The sequence below is a fragment of the Pelobates fuscus genome, chromosome 9 (assembly GCF_036172605.1).
Source record: "Pelobates fuscus isolate aPelFus1 chromosome 9, aPelFus1.pri, whole genome shotgun sequence".
NCBI classification, from domain to species: Eukaryota; Metazoa; Chordata; class Amphibia; order Anura; family Pelobatidae; genus Pelobates; species Pelobates fuscus.
In genome coordinates, this window is record NC_086325.1 from 44,958,318 (window position 1) to 44,981,104 (window position 22,787).

Sequence of the window (22,787 nt, forward strand, 5' to 3'; positions counted from 1 at the left end):
TCTAGAGGTAAATCGTATGCTCTTTCGAAAGAACATAGCAATGACAGGTACCCTATAACAATGAGTACAGATAACACTCAAATACATTATGATAAAAGTTGATCACAAACCAAAAGGCACTTTTATTAATTGAAAAGCATTGGTGCTGGTGAAGAGCTATATCAGATGGGAAAAGGTATGAAGGAACCAGGTTTTTAACCACAAAGGTTTTTTCTTTTTATAAACTTAGTTGCAATGCAATGTTAGCCTGTACATGTGTGAAATGCAATGTTAGCCCGTACATGTGTGAAAAGTTCAGTAGACCTAGATCAGCTCTGCCTCTTACTTCCAATGTGTTTGCCTAACTTTTCTTCCACAAGTTCAAGTGCCGAGAACCAGTTATCCACCATGACCATGTATGACAGGAGGTGACCACAGTTCTTATGCCTATAAAATTTCATTGTCTGCAATAGGATGAAGGAATGAGTTTCCATGTATTAATCAGAAATGATTTTGTCTTTTCAACGTCATTGTAGAAATAAGTGAAATAATGGATATTAGAATAAAGAGCAAATAAATGCTGCTTTGTCATTATAGAGTCTAAAAGCTTGGAATTAATGTAGCAGAAAGATTTCCATTGATGTGATTCGGGTTAAGAATGCTTGTCTTGCAAGTGCCAGAATCGTCATAATTCACCAGATCACCTTAACATTGTGAATTCTGGGCTAGAAATGCTGTGGTCAGATGGTTTTTCTGGTATGAGAATCGATCTATGTATGTATAATGGCCAGCAGTTAGCCTTTTAGGCCAAGTAAACGTGCTGTGTTCAAAATGTCATCTCGGGTCATATAACATCCACAGAGCTGTCTGTATCCTGTGAAGGACTCCCGCCCATGCAAGACTCTCCAGTTATCCACAAAAAGTACCTGTAACAAGAAGAAATGATAGATTACAGAGCAATGAGAAAAACGTATCAATGTAAATAGCTCACATTAGTAATTGCAAACTAATCCTTAAAAAAAAAAAACTTCCCGAGACAATTATTATATTTACCCATCCAATATATTTAACAAATCTGTGTTTTTGGGCTCTGAAAAATAAAATTAGATGTAGAAATCCACACTGCTGTATTTACAGTGAGGGAAAAGGTATTTGATCTCCTGCTGATACTGAACCTTTGCCCACTGACAAAGAAATGATCAGTCTATAATTTTAATGGTATGTGTATTTTAACAGTGAGAGACAGAATAACAACAACAACAACAAAAATCCAGAAAGACGCATGTCAAAAAAGTTATACATTTATTTGAGTGTCAATGAGTGAAATAAGCATTTGACCCCCTCGACTTAGTACTTGGTGGCAAAACCCTTGTTGACAATCACAGAGGTCAGACGTTTCTTGTAGTTGGCCACCAGGTTTGTATAAATCAATTAACAACTTTTTTGACATGCGTTTTTCTGGATTTTTTTTGGGGGGGGGTTTTTTCTTTCTCTCACTGTTAAAATACACCTATCGTTAAAATTATAGACTGATCATTTCTTTGTCAGTGGGCAAACTTTAAAAATCAGCAGGGGATCAAATACTTTTTCCCCTCACTGTATCTCTAAGTAAAAAAGATATTAATTTGAATATTTCCCATCTCTCCTCTTTTTCTCTCTCTAAAATAATCGAACTTTGGGCAATACAATAATGAAAAGCTCCACTTTACGTAGAAACTAACCACCACAAAAAATGCAAATATTCTTAAGAAAATTATCAGAATACGTACGCAGAAAATAGCTTTCCAAAATGTAAAATATATTCTAAGAACTACTTTACGGTTGGTATACCAAACCACACAGTATGTTTCCGCAGTAATAACATCAAGCATTTGATTGACAGTGTGCTCCTAAAGTTTATATCCAACTAGTGGCCCACAAGGCTTTTTAAATCCAACATTCCCCAAAAACTCTGTGTATATATTTTAGATACTAGTTGGCAGGTACCGTAAATAATAAGCAGAATAAATAAACAAATAAGATAAAGTAACAAAAATAAAAATAAATTTTTTTGCAAGCTTGTGGTCTGAGGTTAATACAGAAATAAGGCAACAATACTGTATACAGGCAGAACATTACATATGCTTCTAGCCCTCAAAACACCGCACAGACAGGAAACAAAAGAAATGATGATGGAGCAAGTGAAACTATGGCACATTAAAATGAAGAAGAACCCCCCTGTGTTCTCCTCCATGTTGCATTACTTAAGGGGACTACAACCATCGCTGCATTTTTTTGTCTGACAAACCATTCGTGGTTAAAGGAACACTCTAACATTAGTAATGCAAACATGTATTCCTCCAGTTTTTTTCTAAGCTACTTTTGTAAAAGAAACTTTTTTTTCCTTTGGATTTTACTGTATGTATTGGGGCTGCTGTGTACTATGGTTGTTGCTGCCGCCCAAGACTAGTGGGAGTTTGAGCGCAGGGCTTGTATCACACAGCTATGTTACAATGCTGCTGCCCATCCCATGTGTTCCTTATTAGGGGTTAATAAGCATGTACGGGAGTATATAAAAAATACCCCTTTTTGTCTCATTAGAGATGTCTCTGCCAGAAGCTCAAGGAAGGTGAAAGGTTAGTGTAGGACCCATCTAAGAGATTTGCCTTGACGTGGCAGGTGGGCTAAAGTCTCTCATGGTCATTGGAGAAACGAAATAACCTCAATTTGTTTAAATTTACATCGGAATTTGGGAAAGAGCGCAGGTAACTTTTTCTATGGTTATTATTGTATGTATTGGGGCGGATGTGTACTATGGTTGTTGCTGCCGCCCAAGAGTAATGGGAGTTTGAGCGCAGAACTTTTTTTTGTATTTGTAGTTCAAATTTTATTCCTCAAATAGTAAAGTAAAAAGTGATATTTACTTTTAGCAGCCTGGTATGGGGCCCTCACCGCAGACTCCGCTATGCTCTTGGCTCACAGCATCATTACAGTTAATCAAAGCTAATCCAGTGTTTCCCCGTAGGGAAGCATTGGGAAGTTAGTGCGCATGTGTAGAAAATCGCCAAACTGCACCAATCCTCATCGCCTTATAGAGATGCATAAGCTTACGCAGAGCATAAACACGCCGAAAGTCAGTCTTGCAAAAATGAGCAACAGGTAGCACTTTTAGTGACTGTCTGAGTTACAGCCACGAGAGGTGGCCACAGGAAGCAATGTAAACAAATGTATTGAGCTCTGTGGTCTCAGCATTTCAGTCTCTGTGCCTGAGAACCATTACAATAAGCTGTAGCAGTTCTGGTGCGTAGAGTGTGCCTTTAATAAAGGTAATAGCAAAAACTGCAATGACAACAAATGAATTGATAAGGGCAAACCATCCTTCAGCTGTCAGTGCTAACAAATGGATCTTTGGTAGATTCTGACAGCTGTGTACTTCAATAGTTCCATAAGTAACAGGCAAATGAGCAAACTGTCAGTAAGGAGTAGCGTATGCTCATTTCTGTATACTGCAGAGCATTGGTGAACTGTTGTCAAATACAGAAAGCCAAACCTGGTTATCCTGTTTTTAAAGGTTTCCATATTATATAGTCTTCTCAAGCTCACCTCTACATCACACAGAGCACTCTTAATCTGTTTGAAGATGCAGCTTGAAAAACAACCAGGGAACCCTAACATTGAACATATACATCTAAAAAAAACATTCAGTGGTATCCAATGAGGTCATAGGGAGAAAAAATAATCAAGACATTAAGGGGTCCCAACCTCTGCTTAATGTTAAATAAAGATACTTCTATACTGAATAGCAGCTCTAGATATACAGATAGACATCTAAAGTGGCAACACACTGCCCTCTTGTGAGCGAAATTTGTGTTTACTATTTCAAATGCAAGCAACTAATTTTCCAAAAATAATTTACAAATTCTGCTTTTCACAACCCTATCAATACAGATAGAGCCTTAACCCCTTAAGGACACATGACATGTGTGACATGTCATGATTCCCTTTTATTCCAGAAGTTTGGTCCTTAAGGGGTTAAAGAGATGAACTGCGATCATAACACCTAAAATAGATTTTTCTTCATATTGTTTCGTTTAATCAGTGATATTTATACTATATACAATTTCTATTTTTCCCAGAAGTTATTCCACCCGACAGTCCCAATAAATAAACAAACACACTGTATTTTGAAGGCTAATTGTTCAGCCTGTTGACTCTCTCTCAAAAAGTATACAAATAAAGATTGTCAAAAAAATACCAAATACAAACATACTGTAGATATGTTTCCTACACCTCACCGCAGAAGGTCAACCGCAACTGCCCCAAGGAACACAGTAAAATGACTGGTACTTCACTTATTATGTCAGTTTATTTATTAAACTTAGAAATGAATAAAATATATAAAACAAATGGGAAAACCTTCAATGGAAGTCATCAGAAAATGTAGTGATCATTTCAGACTATTTTCTAAACTAACCTATATACTCATTTAACTGAGTGCTGGGTTTGTTTGTTTTTATTAACTTAATTTCTGTTATATTAGGAGTTTATTTTTACAAAAAATCCCTGAAATCCACTAGAAAAAAACAAGTCTGGTTCTGAAACGAACAAGCTTCAGTTGTAAATACTATAATAAATAATTATATCATTCATGTATGTTTCTGGTCTTACCTTCCCTGGTTTTAGCTTCACCCACAGCTCATTTTCAGGCTTCCTCAGTTCATTAGTGAGTGTGCGATGAGCTGCGTACCAGCGGCGGACCACATCGTAAGGTACAGTGTTGATGACAGCCCGATCGTAATTATTGTACCTATAAAACAGAAACATATTATAATTACTGTACCCATAAAGACAATCACCAACATTTTTTCAAATTCTCTTCAAAGGTTTATAAAATGGGCATACATTGTCATCGGGAGAAAGAGAAAACAAAACCCATAAATTAACATTCACGATTTTTGTTTATGATTATAGAGAAAAAGTTCATAAACTTGATAGTAGTCCTAGACTGGACAGTAGTCCTACATTTTTTGAACAGGCTTTGTAGTCAGGGTATTTACCAACTGATCACCAGAACCACTACAACTTAATATAATGGTTCTGGTGTCTACAGTATAACCTGTTCTTGCAGGCTCAGCAACTTAAAAGCTGCCTTTTCAGAGGAAAGTCAGTGTTTACATTTTCTGCTTAGTAAACCTTTAGGTGCAGTCACTCAGACGGCCACTAGAGGTGCTTCGTATTTCAGTGCTGTACGCACATTTAGCGTCTCCATGCGGAATGCTCCCCATAGAGATGCATGCTTTGCATGGAAGCTCTGAACATTCCTAATAAAGATGAGGAGATGCCAACTGGCGCAGTAAGACTTTTGCTGCGCATGAGAAATAGTCTCCCAAAGCATTTGGATTGGCTGAGATTGTCAAGATTGATGATCTCAGCCAAGGAGGCGGGGCCAGACGCAGCAAGACCAGCACAGTTACGGAGAAAAGGTGAGATAAAAACCTTTTTTACTCCATTCTGACGGGGGCCAGGACCTAAACAGGTACTCCAGCACTACTGTGTCAAGAATACAGGTGTGTGTATACCTGATCATGTACAACTCTTTATTCCAAGGGTAGACATTCAATACAGGGCCAATGCCCACCATGTGGTTATTTCTCCCCACCCCATGCTCGATGTATTCATGTTTCATTGGCACATTGCAAAGCAGGTCAAAGTCTTCACTTGAACGTTGCCGAACCTGATCTGCAGCATAGAAGCCATCCACTAACAAAGTACGACCCCCTGTGCCTTCATGCCGTAGACAATGGAAGAGCTGCATGCTGGAAGAAGAATTCAGGAAGACGTGAGACATACAATGTTGACATTCATTTACCCAATTTGCATCAGACAGATGATTTACACATTGTGAAGAATTGACAAAGGAATAGCACACAATAACACAAGAAACATGATGAGCTGGGCAAGAGTGTAGTGCACAGATTTAGTCTCTATTTTATATAATTTTTCCAGAGCTGATACCGTTACAGATTATCTGTTATCTTTAGGGCAGATTTCCAATAACCGGTGCCAATATTCTCGACATTTCGAAACAAACTGGCATTAACTAAACATGCAATCACACGCCTATCCCTTTCAGGCAGCTAGCCAAGTAATTCAGAGTAGATAATTTACTGTCTCATCTCCCTGCCTTTAGCTGAGCTCCGCATGCGGGGACTCACAGGGAGAGGAGACATGTGGTGACTCATGGCTGGCAGACAGAGTTTCCGGAAGAGGAAAGTTAAGTAAGTTACTTAGAAAAGTGAATAAGTTATCGGTAATATCGGTTAATTACAAAGCCAATACTGATTATTAATAAAATTTTAAATATTGGCTTTAATAGTCAATGGAACCAATAATTTGTCTATTCCTATTCATCATGATTATAAAAAAAAAAAATAAAAAGCGATTCACTTACTGATATATACAGTGAGGGAAAAAAAGTATTTGATCCCATTTTGAACATTTGCCTATTGACAAAGAAATTATCAATCTATAATTTTAAGGGTAGATGTATTTTAACAGTGAGAGAACTAATACATTTATTACTTTTTTTACATGCGTTTTTCTGGAAAAAAAATTTTTTGTTGTTATTCTGTCTCTCACTGCTAAAATACACCTACCATAAAAATTAGACTGATCATTTCTTTGTCAGTGGACAAACGTTCAAAATCAGCAGGGGATCAAATACTTTTTTCCCTCACTGTATTTAAAAAAAAATAAAAAATAATATTTTTAGATATGTCCATTTCAATAGCACAGAATTTATAACTGATACAGATAATGGCTACCATAGGCTGAGTATTATTATTATTACCATTTATATAGCGCCAACAGATTCCGTAGCACATTACAATATTATAAGAGGGGGGATTTAACTATAAATAGGACAATTACAAGAAAACTTACAGGAACGATAGGTTGAAGAGCACCCTGCTCAAACGAGCTTACAGTCTATAATAAGTTTGGTGCATTACCTAGATTTCGAGGCCAACCCACCACACTCTATAATTTAGCACTGTAATTAGAGCCTATAAATACTCTACAGTATTCGGTACCTTACCATAGTCATCCTCTTTCTAGATGGCAACTCACGCTTGGTACTTGTATATAGTTTTATATAAGTGACATACACTTTTTTTTCTCTACTTTATGATTGATACCTACTGGTGTAACTAAATTTCTGTCTGCCAAGGAACTCAAAATGTTAATGAGTGTTTCACATACCTACTCTGGGCATGCACTACAATATCTCATGCATGCTATATAACAGAGCTGTTGAGGACAGGAGAGGGCCTGGCTATGCTGCAAAAACATCCTAATATTGTTTACGCATACTCCACAACTAAAATATGAATCTCACATTTGTTTCATTAAACGCTAAATGGCTGGACTCTCCACATAAGCGTAGACTGGCTCTTCAGGAGGCTAAGAGAGCAATAGCACAAGTGGCCTTTTGTCAGGAAACCCATTGTTAGCATCCAAAATTGCATACATTCTAAACTTAAAGGGAAATAAAGTATTAGATCCTTCCCGCATAGTAGAGGAATTTGCATGATATTACCAAACCTTATATAACCTAAAAGCGGACCCCAATACCTACTCACCATCAGCAGAAATCATTGATTAGTTTTCTACCTCAATGAATTAGCTGACCCTCTTATACAGCAAAGCAGCAGAGTTGACTAAACCATTTACTCGCAAAGAAATTAAAAAGGCAATTACTGCCTTGCCTAACCAGAAGGCACTGGGAACGGATAGCCCCCCAGGAATATACTATCTCTCCTTTAACCCCTTAAGGACACATGACATGTGTGACATATCATGATTCCCTTTTATTCCAGAAGTTTGGTCCTTAAGGGGTTAAAGCACAACTCACACCATACCTAACGACCCTGTACAACAGTAGCTGCACTTCGGGCTCCCTCCCACAGGAGATGTTGATCGCTCATATAGTAACACTACCTAAGCCGGGCAAGTCACCCATGGCATGTCAAAATTGCAGTCCAACACTGACACTAAATTATATGCAAAACCTTTAGCTAACAGAACAACAGTTTTTTTACCCTTCCTTATTTAAGATGACTAATCAGGCTTTAAATTGGGACGGCAAGGTTCTGAAAATACACATTGTTTACTCGATGTGCTAATCTGTCTAAGTGGGTTACAATCTGAGGGACTTCTCTTGGCACTAGGTAGATCTGGAGCTTTAACAAACCCCTGGAGTGGATCTTCTACGCTACATGTGGATTCCACCAACCTTGAGGGGGTCAACCTCCTGTGTGTTTCCTACCACAAAAAATTCCCTAGCCACATGCAACTCTTTTGTGGGTGGGCTGGGATGCTCCACAAAATTCAAACCCTTGACACTGTTAGGGGCACTATCTCCCTGGTTGTCTGTGGCCAAAGGGAAAGAGAGGGGAATCTACAGGATTTTAAGTACTACCTTTTCTGAGCAAAGGCAATGCTACACATGTACCTAAAGTCACCTGTAGTGGCTGTCACTCAGCCACTAGAGGTCCTTCCTGGTGAGGTCCTGAAATCTTTGTAGGACTGACATTTGACATCTTCATGCTCTGCATGAACAGGTCGAATGCTCCTCATAGATATAAGCTGATCTAATATATCTCTATAAAAAGATGCTCACTGGAACAGCCAAGTGATTGCTGTGCATGCGCTGTAGCCTTCCAATGCTTTCCTACAGGAGCATACAGTAATCATGATCTCAGCCAGGGGAGAAGCAGCAGGCCATAGCAAGACCGGTCAGTCATCGGGAGATTAGTTAAGTTGAGTAACAAAGCTTTATTTTGAAGGGGATGCACTGAATCTAAATAGAAAGAAAAACACTCTGTTAGGAATACATGTTTGTTTTCCTAACATTACAGTGTTCCTTTGATATCAACATACCTGGTTATCCAAAAGTTTTCATTATTACCAATCCACCAGAAAGTAGTTAAATTACTATATCTAAACAGGAGTGGTTTGTGCAGATCATTGCAAGCCCGAATAGTTGGAAAAATTAGTAGGCATTGTAAGCATTATAGCCACTACAACTATTTTATTTTTATGGTCACACTATTTTGGAGTGGTTTGACAAAAACATGGCTTTCCCCAACTCTCATAAACCTCTCTCTTCATCCACACTCATAATGTGGAAACTACAAACTATTGCGTGCGTATCTGTCCAACCTGAACAACCACAATTGGCTGAGAGAGGTACACAGGCTAATCTGCCACAGTACCATAGCCACATCAAGGAGGTGCAGCAGGTAAGATGCTTGAAGTGCCACTTTAATATAAAACATTTAAAAATGAAATTATGTGGAAACTACTAGTGGTTCCAATTTACTAAAAGGTGAACAGGTATATATTTCACTGGCAAAAACAGATGTTTGTTTTTGGGCCTCGTTTCCGGTATAATTGTGCATAGAAATTAGATACTTAGATAAATCTTCATGGCTGCACTAAATGCCAACTGATTTCTGAATTTGTTTGGATTAAAACATTTTATTTGTAAGCCACTCACCCGCAGGGCTCCTGAAAATAAGTGGTATCTGTGTGCCGATCCAAAGCTAGTTTTGTGTAAGCAGTGTCCCCTCGCGAGAAGTCAGAAGTGAGATCCCACATCTTGCCATAGATAGTTTCTCTGTAAATTTCCATAAATCATCATTTTAGCATATATTTTTACATACAAATTTAAAGCACAACTCTTTATTGGCATTATATACTAAATACAGAGGCTGAAATGACCCTAGATATTCTATTTTAGAAAATAAACAAATATACATTGTTTTAAAATGAGAGAATAATCACAATGGTTAGTCATTAAACAAGCAAACACACTAGGTAGTGTCCTTTGTCTGCGAGGACCATGCGGAGCCTAATTTAAAGTGTCCAAGTTATGATTTTTTTTTTTTTTTGGTTTTCATTTCCTTATGTCCCCCTTATATTAATGATTACACTCTTTCATATGTTACTTGTCTTTGTTTATATCTGTTATCCTTTGTGCTGGATCTCAATATCTGCATGCAGCCATTTTGTTCTCCTCTGCCCATGATGTCTGCAGTTTCCATTCTGTGGGATTGATTATACTGATCGATTGAATTGAAGGAAAAGCAGTCCCTAGATTTTCCTTATGTATTTTATGAACAGGGAGCTATATAGAAGGAGATTAGATAAAGTTTATCTTTGGTGACAGAGCCGTTGCATCTTTTTTTAAAAACACATTATCTATATAATGTATTAACTGGGAGCCAACACCAGCCTGTAGAAATGCATTTTTCACAGTTATTACAAAAACCTAAATAATCAAAACATTGAAATGTGTGAATCCTTAATCTAGAATAATAAGAATCTGTAAGGGAATATGTCATAATTAATTTAGGCAAAATATATGGTGTATGGTGTGTTTCATCTAAAAGGGGAAGGTGACTGAATATAAGACTAAACAATCGAGAAGTCTCTAAATGTAGCCATTGTATTGTTGTTGGAAAACACAAATTGGACGCTACTAATATATATTAATATTTTAAATGCAGGTTAGATTTTTTTTTGGTGGGGGAGTGTCAAAGGGTATGTTAAAGTGTTTTGCGTTCCGCATTTAGGAACTGTACAGGAAACTGTCCACAACAACCAGGGTGACGCCAGTAACTTGGGCGGCACCGAACATTTTGGGCAGAGGCAATGACGTGATTCTGACGTGATGTCAGTTTTTGGAAGTATGGGTAAACTGTGTAAAAAAAAAACACACTTATCTCTGCAGACTTCTGTGTTCATGGCACATTGTGACCCAGTGATGCTCTGTGTGTACGTGTAAAGAAATCCCATAAAAGCGCATGCACACATTTGGGCATTTCTTCAGAGTATCATACATGGGCATGCAAATTCAAGAGACTGTACTGGATCACATTTAAAGCAAAGCCAGAATGGAGTCTGCACTATTATTATGTACTGTAATAAAAGGAGGAAAAATTACAATTAAGCATAGATAGCTTTTTTTTTTGTACTATGCTTGAGAATACAAACAAATGATTAATTTGATTAATACCATTTATTTGGATCCTTTATAAAGTTACAATGTATGTCATCAGTGATATCAGTGTGTATCCATGACATCACATACAGTGCTATGACAAAATGTCTTAGAAAACTTGGGGAAAAAAAGCAGGTTGCCTGTTCAAACCTGGAAGAATGTAACATGCATGAAATACGACAGGAGACACTAGACCTGCTGAAAGCATCTTTCAATTCAGCAAGTTTGCTTTGAATAGGAAAAAATGTTGCATGAAAAGAAGCTGCTGATGGGCCTAGTGTATTTAACTAATGGCAATCTGTACTTACTAAGAAAGAAGGCAACTATTCAAATAGAAATAAGAAGGAATTTTAAGGCTGAACAGAAAACTTGTATGTCTACAAGTGGACCGTAGAAAAATAAAATATTTGCCTTTTTGGGGGAGGTGAATGGAGAAATTCCTATTCCACTAGATCAATACAGAAACTAGCAAAACGTCTTACTAACTAAAACTTAATATATTGAAAGCATAGTGAATAATGACCATTGGAAGAATTTAGCTCTGTATAAGCCTGGGATCTAAGTACTATGTTTTTACCGGATGTGGCTGATACGTGTGGCTACCCTTTCCGTGTCTTCTCGGGTTCCTGGGACATCATCTACAAAGGCAATACCATAGAGTAAGAAATTCTCTAGGAAGTTTCTCAGCCCCTCCTGAGTTTCCAGGAAGTCTAAAAAGCTAACGGTTGGTATATCTGCCTCGTTGTAGATCTTTGCATTCCACAACACCCGAGGCTGGACAAACCGTTGTTTCTGTCCTTCATAGCAGTTCTGCATCAACCATTCCAAACCGTACCGAGTTTTATGACCATCCGGCCCTACAAAATGCAAAAAAAAAAAAAAAAAAACACAATCAAAGAAAGCCACTTTTATCTCCAACTTCAGTTTGACATTATATAGCAGGTATGACTTGTGGTTATTTTGTCAAAATAATTTGTAACCATATATTTTCATACATTTATTCACTGATGTTCTCTTAGTATAAATTGCTCCTTATTTATGTCTGGTTTTATGCTGCTCGAAGTCTTTAAAAAAAAAAAAAAAATATACAAATTGTACTAGGTAACATCAATGATTTACAATTTAGACAATGTATCCACTAATTTAGTGGAAGAATGTAGTAATTTTAGATAGACCTCCTGGTGATGATAGTGAAGATTAAATAGTAGCCAAGCAAGTGTGTAATAATTCCCACATGGGTAAATATGACAATACGCATGCATCTTCCTCCTCACTTACAAGTTAGATATATATTCGTCTCATCCACTCGCACCTGTGTGGGCTTGATGTCGAGTTCCACACTGGCCGTGTCGAGGCTACGCTGGTTGGTTTTGGAATTGAAACACGAAGAGGAGCGACAGTGGTCCCGCAGCCAAACGTAATTGAAACGCATACATGATCCAGAGTAAAGAAGTTCTATGGAAATTTAAATAACATTAAATAATAACTATCTCTTCAAAAAAAAATGTTAATGCTCTTAAATATGTAACAATCCAAAATTATAGGGTAACTTCAGGAAGGAAAATGCATGACACAAAGCACCCGCCTTTAAAATGTATTTTCTTAATAACTTTGTATTCTAAATAATGCAATATATTATGCTTGCATGTATGAAGTTGTATATTAACAGATATTTCTTTGTATTTACATATTTGGCACATGTAGACAGCCTCAACAAGGGGCATCCTTAAAATCAATAGTTATTAACCGGTAAAGGGATACATATAATGTAAACTGTGATTAGATATAGCAGTTAAAAAGAGTGCTGTGAGTTTATATATTTAACAAATGTAATACTTTTATAGAAAGTGCTCAGTTACCTGTTTCCGGAGCGTAAACATTATTTGAGACAAATAGGAGTTAAAAATTAGGGATCGAGTTCAGACTAGTGTGTCACATGACTAAGCATCCCTAATTATTCATCAGCCTGTCCTAGCTTTTCACCAAGGTCGAATGGAAATGATCTATTATATAAAATCTATTCTCGCATCTTCAGAGATGGGACAAAGGAAGAGTGGTCAGGAAAAGCACTCTGTGATATGTATGGGTTTTTAACTTTCCTACTCGATGTGTAAAGATGTATGACTTTTAGGAAGACCCCACAAGTATTTGCTCTGCAAAGGCTTTCTATGTCTCTGCACTGTGCATATAATTACACTAACAATGTAGCTTAACACATGATCACCTAGATTTTTAAAACAAAAGCAGAAGGGTAAATCACTGATAACCAAAATAGTAAATTAATTTGGGCAGCTACATACATATACAAGCAACTTAAAAAAAAGAACTCAAAATACATAAAATAGTATGTGCACTCCTAAACAATATATAAAACCATAAAAGACAGTTTCTATCAAGAAAACAGATAATTCTTTAATACAAACTAAAATCAAAAATTCACAGAATATCGCTAAAATCCTTACTCCTCACACAATTAACAGCAATAAAGCAATTCTCATATACACAAGAATCCTAAAGATAATGAATAAGCAAATATTAAATATCACACTCACAGCTTGTTATGGCTGCCGATACGACTTAGATGATAGAAACTACTACCAAAACACTTAAAGGGAAACTCCAGTGTCCGGAAAACAATCCGTTTTCCTGGCACTGCAGGTTCCCTCTCCCCTCCACCCCCCAATCCCCGGTTGCTGAAGGGGTCAAAACCCCTTCAGTAACTTACCTGAGGCAGCGACGATGTCCCACGTCGCTGCTTCTTCCTCCGCACCGCTCCTCACTCTGATTGCGTCTGCTGATGCTGCCCACCGGCCGGGGAGACCTAATGCGCATGCGCCATGCGCGTTAGCGCTCCCCATAGGAAAGCATTGAAAATGCATTTCAATGCTTTCCTATGGGGAAATGAGCGACGCTGGAGGTCCTCACACAGCGTGAGGACATCCAGCGACGCTCTAGCACAGGTTTTCTGTGCTGTGGACAAGGAAGTTCCCTCTAGTGGCTGTCTACTAAACAGCCACTAGAGGTGGAGTTAACCCTGCAATGTAATTATTGCAGTTTATAAAAAACTGCAATAATTACAGTTGCAGGGTTAAGAGTAGTGGGAGTTGGCACCCAGACCACTCCAATGGGCAGAAGTGGTCTGGGTGCCTGGAGTGTCCCTTTAAGGCCAGGAAAATTGCAACAGTTTCATAAAATGAAGAAGCGTGTTGCAACCTGGGTGGGGCTATAATTGAACTAACAATGTAGCTTAACACATGATGACCTATATTTTTGACATGCAGACCAGCAAACAAAGAAATAGCTTCTGGTTAAATGCCTTAGAAATGCCATCTGACTTTCCAGCAAATAAGAGGAATTGTAAAAATGATAAAAACAGAACAAAATAAAATGGACAGGAGAACAACAAACAGACAGATATTAGAAGCACTGCTCAAAATATAAATAAATCCATTAAAAAAAGGTTTTGGAAGAATGAATGAAAGTCTAATACCAATCTGATCAACGTTCAATCAATGTTTCCAGGCAAAAGGGAATTAAAATGTTTATTTAAAAACAGATAATGATCCTAGACGCTCCTAGCAATTATTACAAAGTGTGACTGACAATGTAATTCACAGACTGTGCTGATTATGTTAACTCACCAAAGTGATCATTGTGCAGAACCCATGAGCACATATTGGCCTCAGGAGCTGTACTGAGCCATCGAACTGACGGAAAAGCTCTGTGAAATCTGGAATAAAGGCGAACTTGCTTCTTAGTCCCTTTTGTTAGCAGGTTGCCTACCCCTGCTCTAGTGAGAGGATAAAGCCACGCCAACTTGGTACACCACATCTTACCTAGAGAGAAGGATAGCAAGAAAGTGATCAAGTTCATGTTGTTTAACAGTTAGAGGCAATTTTTAGAAGGGGGGGGGGGGAGTGTTTGATTTGAGAAAGGGGAGGGATAGAAATAGTGAGAGCAGGAATTATAAATACTAAACAAAAATAAAAACAGCTGGAAAACACATCATAGAATGCACACAATGGAATACACAAATATTGAAATGACAAGGAACGTCTCAATGATGGGCTACAGAGTCAAGGAAATCGGGAGGTAATTGAATGAAGAAGACAAAAAAAGTTGTTTATCTGTTATGAAATAAGAGTAAACAATGGCACTGCACAATTTTGTGGACTACATATACCATGATTCTCAGCTAGCCTTTACACGGGAAATATAATCCACACATTCTTGCAGTGCTATCATTGGTAAAAGCCAATATTAACTAACTACAAGCTCTGACTTGCTACTGAGCAATGTGCACATAAAAAAAAAATTACTTAAACATATAAAATATATACGTATATCATAGGGAACAGGAGAAGAAAAAGGAAACAAAGAGAAGGCAGAATATTAGATTGCTCCAATTAAGATAAATTATTGATGGAACTTAATACTTAAAGTCAAGTTCTTTGTCCGTTATCTTCCTGTCTTCGGAGCCGAAGAAGAATTCACAACCTCTCCAGTCCACAACACAGAGTATGACTTTGTGGAGTGCTTTTAATATATGGCTGACAGTTCTGCTGCTAATTGCTAACTGTAATTAGTTTTATTTTTCAGTCTGTGATTAGTTTCATAAATAAAGTGCACTTTAAACAGTACAACAAGGTCTGTTTTTCTTCACCGTCATGATATAACATCAGAAGAATGAAAAAAGGCAGGTCTCTCAGATTTCATTTGTTTCAGATCTCAAGTCAGTTTCAACATTTAAATATTTGACATTAAATTCACGAGTGTAATATGCCATGTTATACATGTGCAGTGTTTATGGCTCATCATAATTCACTATTCTACCTTTCCAGCCCAACAGGATTTTTAGACATTGTTCATCTGTCAGAAAGTTAACCTGTCTTACGGCTGAGATCATTAACCTTGCTGATCTCCATCTATCCAATGCCTTCCAATAGGCAAAACACATCCCTGGCCAATCAGTATCTCCTCATAGAGATGCATTTAATCAATGCATCTCTATGCTGAGTCTTCAGCGTCTCAATGCAGAGCGATATATTTTTGTTATTGATATGTTGAAGTGCAGCACAAGCACTGAACTAGGAAGCACCTCTAGGGATGTTACCAGGCAGCAATATAAACACTGCCTTTTCTCTAAAAAGGAGGCATTCACCGTGCTAAAATTACAGACACATGCTACAGAAACCAAAACCACAAAATTAAGCTGTAGTGGCTTTGGTGACTATAGTGTCCCTTTATCTTTTATATTACCAATAATACTGAACATTAATACAGACAAACTTAAAAAAAGCATCACTAACAAAAGAACCCCCCCCAAAACAATCTCCTCCTCTCCAGTCCTCTCCTCCGACATCACCTATAAACCGTAATCCAATAATAATGAACTGTTACTTAAGGCAATATCTAAGTTAGTTCTCCTTTATCTTTTAATAAACATAATTCACTTACTGTAAAATATTTTTTTCACTCAATATTAGTGGCGGTTTTACACAATAGCATTCACCTTCGCATATAGACTAAAAACAAAGTGTAGGACCAAAATTTAAAGGAACACTAACATTAAAACTAAATATATTGATTTTTAATGTCTAATTTTTTCTTACTTAGAGTATATATCTCCTTCCTAAAAAAAGCATTGCAACATAAAACATGAATGCTTTCAATTGTTGAAGGTCTCCTCAAGGAAGTGTCTCTTGTGACTGTCTGATTGAGGAATCCTTCATGACAAATGTAAATACTACCATTTATAATAAATAGATTTGTCAATTCGCTGGTAAAGGGTTTATGCACCAAAAAGCACTACATTAAGATGTAGTGGTTTTGGTGCTTAGTGTGTCCCTTTAAAAGTTATGTTCCTCTTCTCAATATCCCCTTCCCCATCCTATACATTTAGCACAGTCCTCATAGTTCGTTAATACAAAAAACACAATAAAAGAGTATACAAGAATACAGTGTAATATTAGTATGGCTCATACAAAAACAAAATAATTTACAGTAAGTACAAAATCTATTTGTCATGTCATATTGCAGCAGTACTACACATGGGATGTCACAAGCTGGGTCATATCGATTCACAAAACCACTACTTGCAATGCCTTAGCCTGGATAACTAAATGTTAGTGTCTAATGTTTATATAAAAATTGATGACAATGTGGTCGCCTTCCAAATTTGATCTTAAAGGCCAAATCTTGGAAGTGTCCAGGTAGATTGTGCCTCATGTTAGGCAGGAGGAGCTTTTTCATGAAGCTTTATATGCTGTCTAAATTAAGTTGGTAATCCACCCATTGCCACTGTGCATATAGAGAAGAAACTTGCCTGCCTTTGTTCGTTTCTGAGTAAATGATAACCTGAACTGTGTTGTAGTCAAAACCACTCAGTTTTTATGAAAATGTGTAAGGGTAAATTGCTGACAAGGACTGAAGCTTAAAGGAACACTATACTGACAGGAATACAAACACGTATTCCTGCCATTATAGTTATGAAAACACATTTTAGCTCCTCAGCCCCCAATTAGGTAAGTGAAAGGTGATTTTACTCACCTTTTTTCAGGCTTGGCCCACCCACAGTCCGACCCCTTGGCTGAGATCAACAAACTTGACAATCTCAGCCAATCCAATGCTTTCCCATAAGAAAGTACTGGGGGGCTATTGAGCATGAGCAGGCAAAACGCTGAGCTGCACCAATCAGCATCTGCTCATATAGATGTATTGAAACCATGCATCTCTATTAGAAATGTTTAGAGCCTCTATGCAAAGCGTGGAGATGCTGAACCTTGCAGCACTGACCCAGGAAGCACTAGAGGTGTCCCTAGGCAGTAATGTAAACGATGCCTTTTCTCTGAAAAGGCAGTGTTTACATTCAAAAGCCTGCAGGCTATAGACACCAGAACAACATTAAGCTGCTGTTGTTATAGTGACTATAGTGTTCCTTTAACAATTCTCTGAACGTAAGGAATGACAGGTGCTGAAGAAAGAGGTACAAGTGGGTGTTCACAAACTGCATTAAGGACCACTTTCAGATCCCAGGTTGGAACCAGATTTCGTCATGGAGATGAATCTGCATTATGATTCAATGTTATTTCTCCAATTTTACGATCCAGGGCGTTGAAGAAAAGCAATAGTAAATTGGATGTCCTGCGTCAGCTGCTCTACCATCTCTGACTTTATAAGCCATTTGTGTAGGTGTGGTAGCAATGGAATGCTTCATTCTTTTAGGGCCTAGCTAAAACCTCCATAAATTTATGAATTTTCTTAGATCTGACGAAAGGCTAAATGCGAGTGTCTTCAATTGACAGGGTGTAGTTCTTCTTTTTGATTTTCTAGCAAATCTAAGGAATGTTCTTTTTAAATGGATTTTTCCCTAAATCTACACATTTGCTAGCAGAGCTGCTAGAACAATGTATATGTGGAATTTTCAAGCTCTTTTAAAAGAGCTAAAGTAGTTTTAGCATTGACAGGCTCCATTTAATAATTATGGATACATTTAAATATTATTCACAGTATTAAATCATTTGATACGCTTATTCAGCAATATTAAGTCGAGGCAAGAGTTGGTACATATGGCATTCAACACCCTACCTGACTTCTAAACTGACAGTACATTTTTAGGCTATATCCAGAACATGTAAGGCTACATCCTCTAGCCTACTGGAATAAAAGCATATGACAACCCTCATTAGACATAAAAGAGGAAATGTACCCTCGGTCGTGTGTTTTCTGCAATACTGTTCAGGCCGTTGCGTAAGATCCTCAAATCCCTGGATGCTCTGTAACAAAAATATAAATTGCAAGTTAATTGATAATTTAAGGTTTGGCTATGCTAGTTAAAAAAAAACACAAAAAAAAAACCAAATAACCAATGGTTTTCAGCTCCTGTACAGTGTGTGAAGAGGCTTGACATTATTTAAAGTTCCTCTGTGTGAGGCAGAGAGACAGACCAGGAAAGGTTAAAGGAAGTGTATGTCTACGCATAGATACTGCCCTCGCAGACTTGCACTTTAAAACAGTGCAGTTTCTGAGAAACGGCGCTGTTTATATTTAGAAATGTGGACTTTAACAGATTTAATAATCAAGTCTATCTTTCGTAGGGGGCAGCATGCGATGTATGCTGATGTTGAACGCTGTGTATGTTTTGTGCAATGCTTCTCTGTGAGAAGCATCGGATTGGAGTATGTCTGTTATGCTCCTTTAGGAAACTTGGAGAGTTTTCAGACATGCTGCCTAAGTGTAGCATAACATGTAGACAAAATCATCTAAAACGGAAAAGAAAAAGCATACAACAATGTTTAGAAAGACTATTATTCTACTAATACATTTCTCATAAAATAACAAACAAACTTCAGCATTCCAAAGAAACCAACAACACCTTACAAAATGTCCAAAATATAATTTTGCGTTATCAACACCATATTTGAAAAGACATCAGAGAGGATAGAATAAACATTGCATCTCATAAAACAATTCGCTAATTTGGGAAGTTGTGGTTAAGTTGCAAAATAAACGCAGAAGATTTTTGTTTCCAACTGTTTTTTTTTTTTTACTTGAATTTTTTGTAACTTGGTTGCTGTCAGCTCATTGTTCAATGTGACCTCCCTAAAGAGTATATTTACTAAATGGTGCATTGTGGCAAGCGGAGAATTGCGGTATGCGATACCTCACACACGATAAAGGTATTGTTGACTTTATTTACACTACATTGTGTTAATAGTATATTAGTTTGATACACTTTATTTGCAGGCGATATGGTGGTTTTTGTGGGATAGACACTTTCTACTTGGACTAGGGGCTATAGGCGATATGGTGAATTTGTATAATATTGGTAGCACTATTGTGCAACGTCCATATGTATTATTAGTCTGTTAAACTTTTTTCATTAATGAAGATGGGATTGTATTTCTTAGGTACTAGATGTACTATGGCATTAGGTAAGGACTGCTAAAGCTTACAATGAGAGTAATTTTTTTCTATAGTATATTTTATTATTTTCCAATGTATTTCAGAGGCCAACTGTGTTTCATTGTCCTTGTATACACACTGTACGGTGATAATCAAGTTGAACGTGAAAATTTAAAGTATTTAAATAAGTGACAGAATGGTCAAATTTGACTAATCACCCCAGCAGTTATCAATGCTAACTTAACTTAAAAGAACACTCCAACCAAAATAAGCACCACAGCTCGCTACAATGCAGGGCTTAGCTCATTGGCTCAGAGTGTTAGCTCATCGTCCTCTTGCCAACGAGCTAAACTGCGCTTAGGAACACCTGGCTCTCCGACGATGGTGCTAGGGCCCTCCTAGCACCATAACCACTACAGCACGCTGGAATGTACCTTAAATAGAACATACTGAGCACCATAATAACTACAACACCCTGAAACCGTTTTGGTTCAGGAATCTAGCTATGTCTCATGGTGAGTAATCTAACAGTTTGACAATTACATGGGTCTCCTGCGGTTTCCCTACATCTGCATTAGTAACATCAATTCCACCGATCTTCGGACAGAATTTATTGGCCGTGTGTTAAACAGGGTAAAAATGGATGCCTCTCATGTGGAAGGGGAACTTTGTCTTTAGTTATGTCTGGAAAGGAGGTCGGAGAGAGGACACCCGGCAACACAAATGAGTGATTGTCTAATTGTGTGTGTGTTTGCAATGTCAGTGGCTAGTAACGTGTGTGTGTGAGACGATGCCACTAATGTAACGTATGTATGGGATAGGCTGATCAGATGTATAATGATGGTAAACAGGGTTAAATGGAGTGTGTTTGAGAGAGAGAGAGAGAGAGAGAGAGATAATGTGAGCGTATGACTGTATGTGTATGCTGTTAATAAAAATAATTTACCTGTCTTTTATATTCCAGGAATGTTTCTCAAGCTTCGCTTTACATTTATACTTTCGTAAACAAAATCTATTCCCAAGCCACCAAACATTTCCAGATTATCCCACAATCCTAAAGAGACCATTTAGAATAAATGTGAGAGCCATGGCTGTGAGTTGCGCATTGCTCTGTGCTCAATGGGTTAATTAATTAATAAAACAAAACACACTAAACTTTTTTTCTTTTTTACTAGCGTTTCCACCACGCAGTAACAGTAAATGCTGACTTTATCTGGATTTTTTTGCTTCCTTAACTCTGCAGTATCAAAGGTTGCTAAGGAAAATAAAAAAAAGTTGATGAGTAAACACAATTACAGTAGATTTATACTTATGGGTTCATTAAGGTCTATTAATGTGTGCCAGACCTGCTTTATGACACAGTCCAGAGCAGATGAACCCAAATTTAAGTCGCCAGAACACTTTAGTTTTTTTTTTTTTATGACTGCGTGCAAATTACATTTCAGGACACTCCATCTGCTCAAAGGACTCCATTATTCCTAAATTATTATTGTAACTTCTGCTTGCTTATGCCAGCTTGCAATTTCCAAACATCGTCGCCACCTTTTCCCAGACATCGAGGAGTCCACGCCCTGCTGGGAGTTATACGAATAGTGCTAGCGGCAATATGTACAATTCACAAAGTTCCTTAGGAAATCAATTAATCACAGCAGACCCTATGGGATCCCTTGCAGGACTGATTGATTTCTTCTGGCAGATTATGAATTCTACTTACTGTGTTAATCTCAGCTGCGTGTGAGACTCAGATTTTGGAAAAATATTGGTGAGGTGACAATTACTACATTTCTAGTTATAGCTGAGTTTGGTACATGATTAGGCAACAAATGTCCAACTGCCATACAGTTTTCAGCTCGTCCATACAGTAGATGTGTATATTTATAGAAGCAACTAGGTTTATTTAGGAGAAAATAAAACACTATCAATAAATCTACTCAGTGTGGAATATTCTATCTTGTTTCAATACTTAGCATGCTAACAGAAAACGAAACCAGAAACATTTGCTATTATTATTGTTACGTAGTTTCATTCATTTTTTTTCCATTGCTAAAACTACTCATGACTGCTGAACTGGAAATCCCATAACCCTCTACCAGGCATAGGTTTATAGGACATGCAGAACGCTCTCTTTAATAAAATAAGCACCGGTACTAAATGAGAAAATTCACACACGCCCTGGTCTTCGCACACGCAGGAATCTGCTGCAAAAATGGGGCATTAAGAAGTATAATTATTATTTTTTTAATGTGTGTTTGTTTAAGGGGTTTTCTGGACAATTCATTAAAGTCTAGACTGTCCCTTTCACCTCCCAGAAAAGAAAGGGGTAAAATGACCATTGTAGCTAAACCTTAAGGAAAATAAGAACTTTCTTAGATGGGGGAGGAATGGCAGGGGCACATAATAAACCTATTTATACAAAATTACTTGAATGGGGTTTATATGTAAAAATGGAGATATTTTACATTGTATATTTTAAACTGCTCTCTGTTGTGTACACAGCAGTGCCTGGGGTTTGCCATCTCTGCTATAATGGAAGAGAATATCTGCATTGATAAACAATGTGAAGAATACACAGGAACACAAATCAGGCAATTTCCCCTCCTTTAAAAATACATCTTTATATAAAATGACAAAAATATAGCCTGTATGGAGATATACCAGGGTACAGCACACAAGGCACCTACCTGGCACCATTAGAAATCCTGCAGACTTGTTATTTTGTATGGAGAGCTTCTCGTAGTTAAAGTCTGAATGCGCGCAGCATGACGGGAGCTGTGGTCTTTTCGTGTTCACTACAACGGCGATAAAAACAACTGTGTACTACAAGTCCCTGCATCCAATGCGAGAGTTGGCAAAAGAACCA

The 22,787-nt window shown here is 37.5% G+C and overlaps 1 protein-coding gene across 1 annotated transcript; it reads right to left on the reverse strand.

Annotated features, from left to right (window-relative positions):
* Positions 1–253: 253 nt before the first annotated feature.
* On the reverse strand, positions 254–22,762 carry TMLHE (trimethyllysine hydroxylase, epsilon). The gene is made up of 8 exons (XM_063433343.1): positions 22,609–22,762; positions 14,665–14,859; positions 12,302–12,478; positions 11,601–11,880; positions 9,518–9,637; positions 5,538–5,774; positions 4,627–4,765; positions 254–905 (listed from the first exon to the last, which is right to left on the reverse strand). Exons 1-8 carry the CDS (start codon positions 22,616–22,618, stop codon positions 774–776), a joined length of 1,290 nt encoding a protein of 429 aa, XP_063289413.1. The 5' UTR covers positions 22,619–22,762; the 3' UTR covers positions 254–773.
* Between the last annotated feature and the right edge of the window lie 25 nt (positions 22,763–22,787).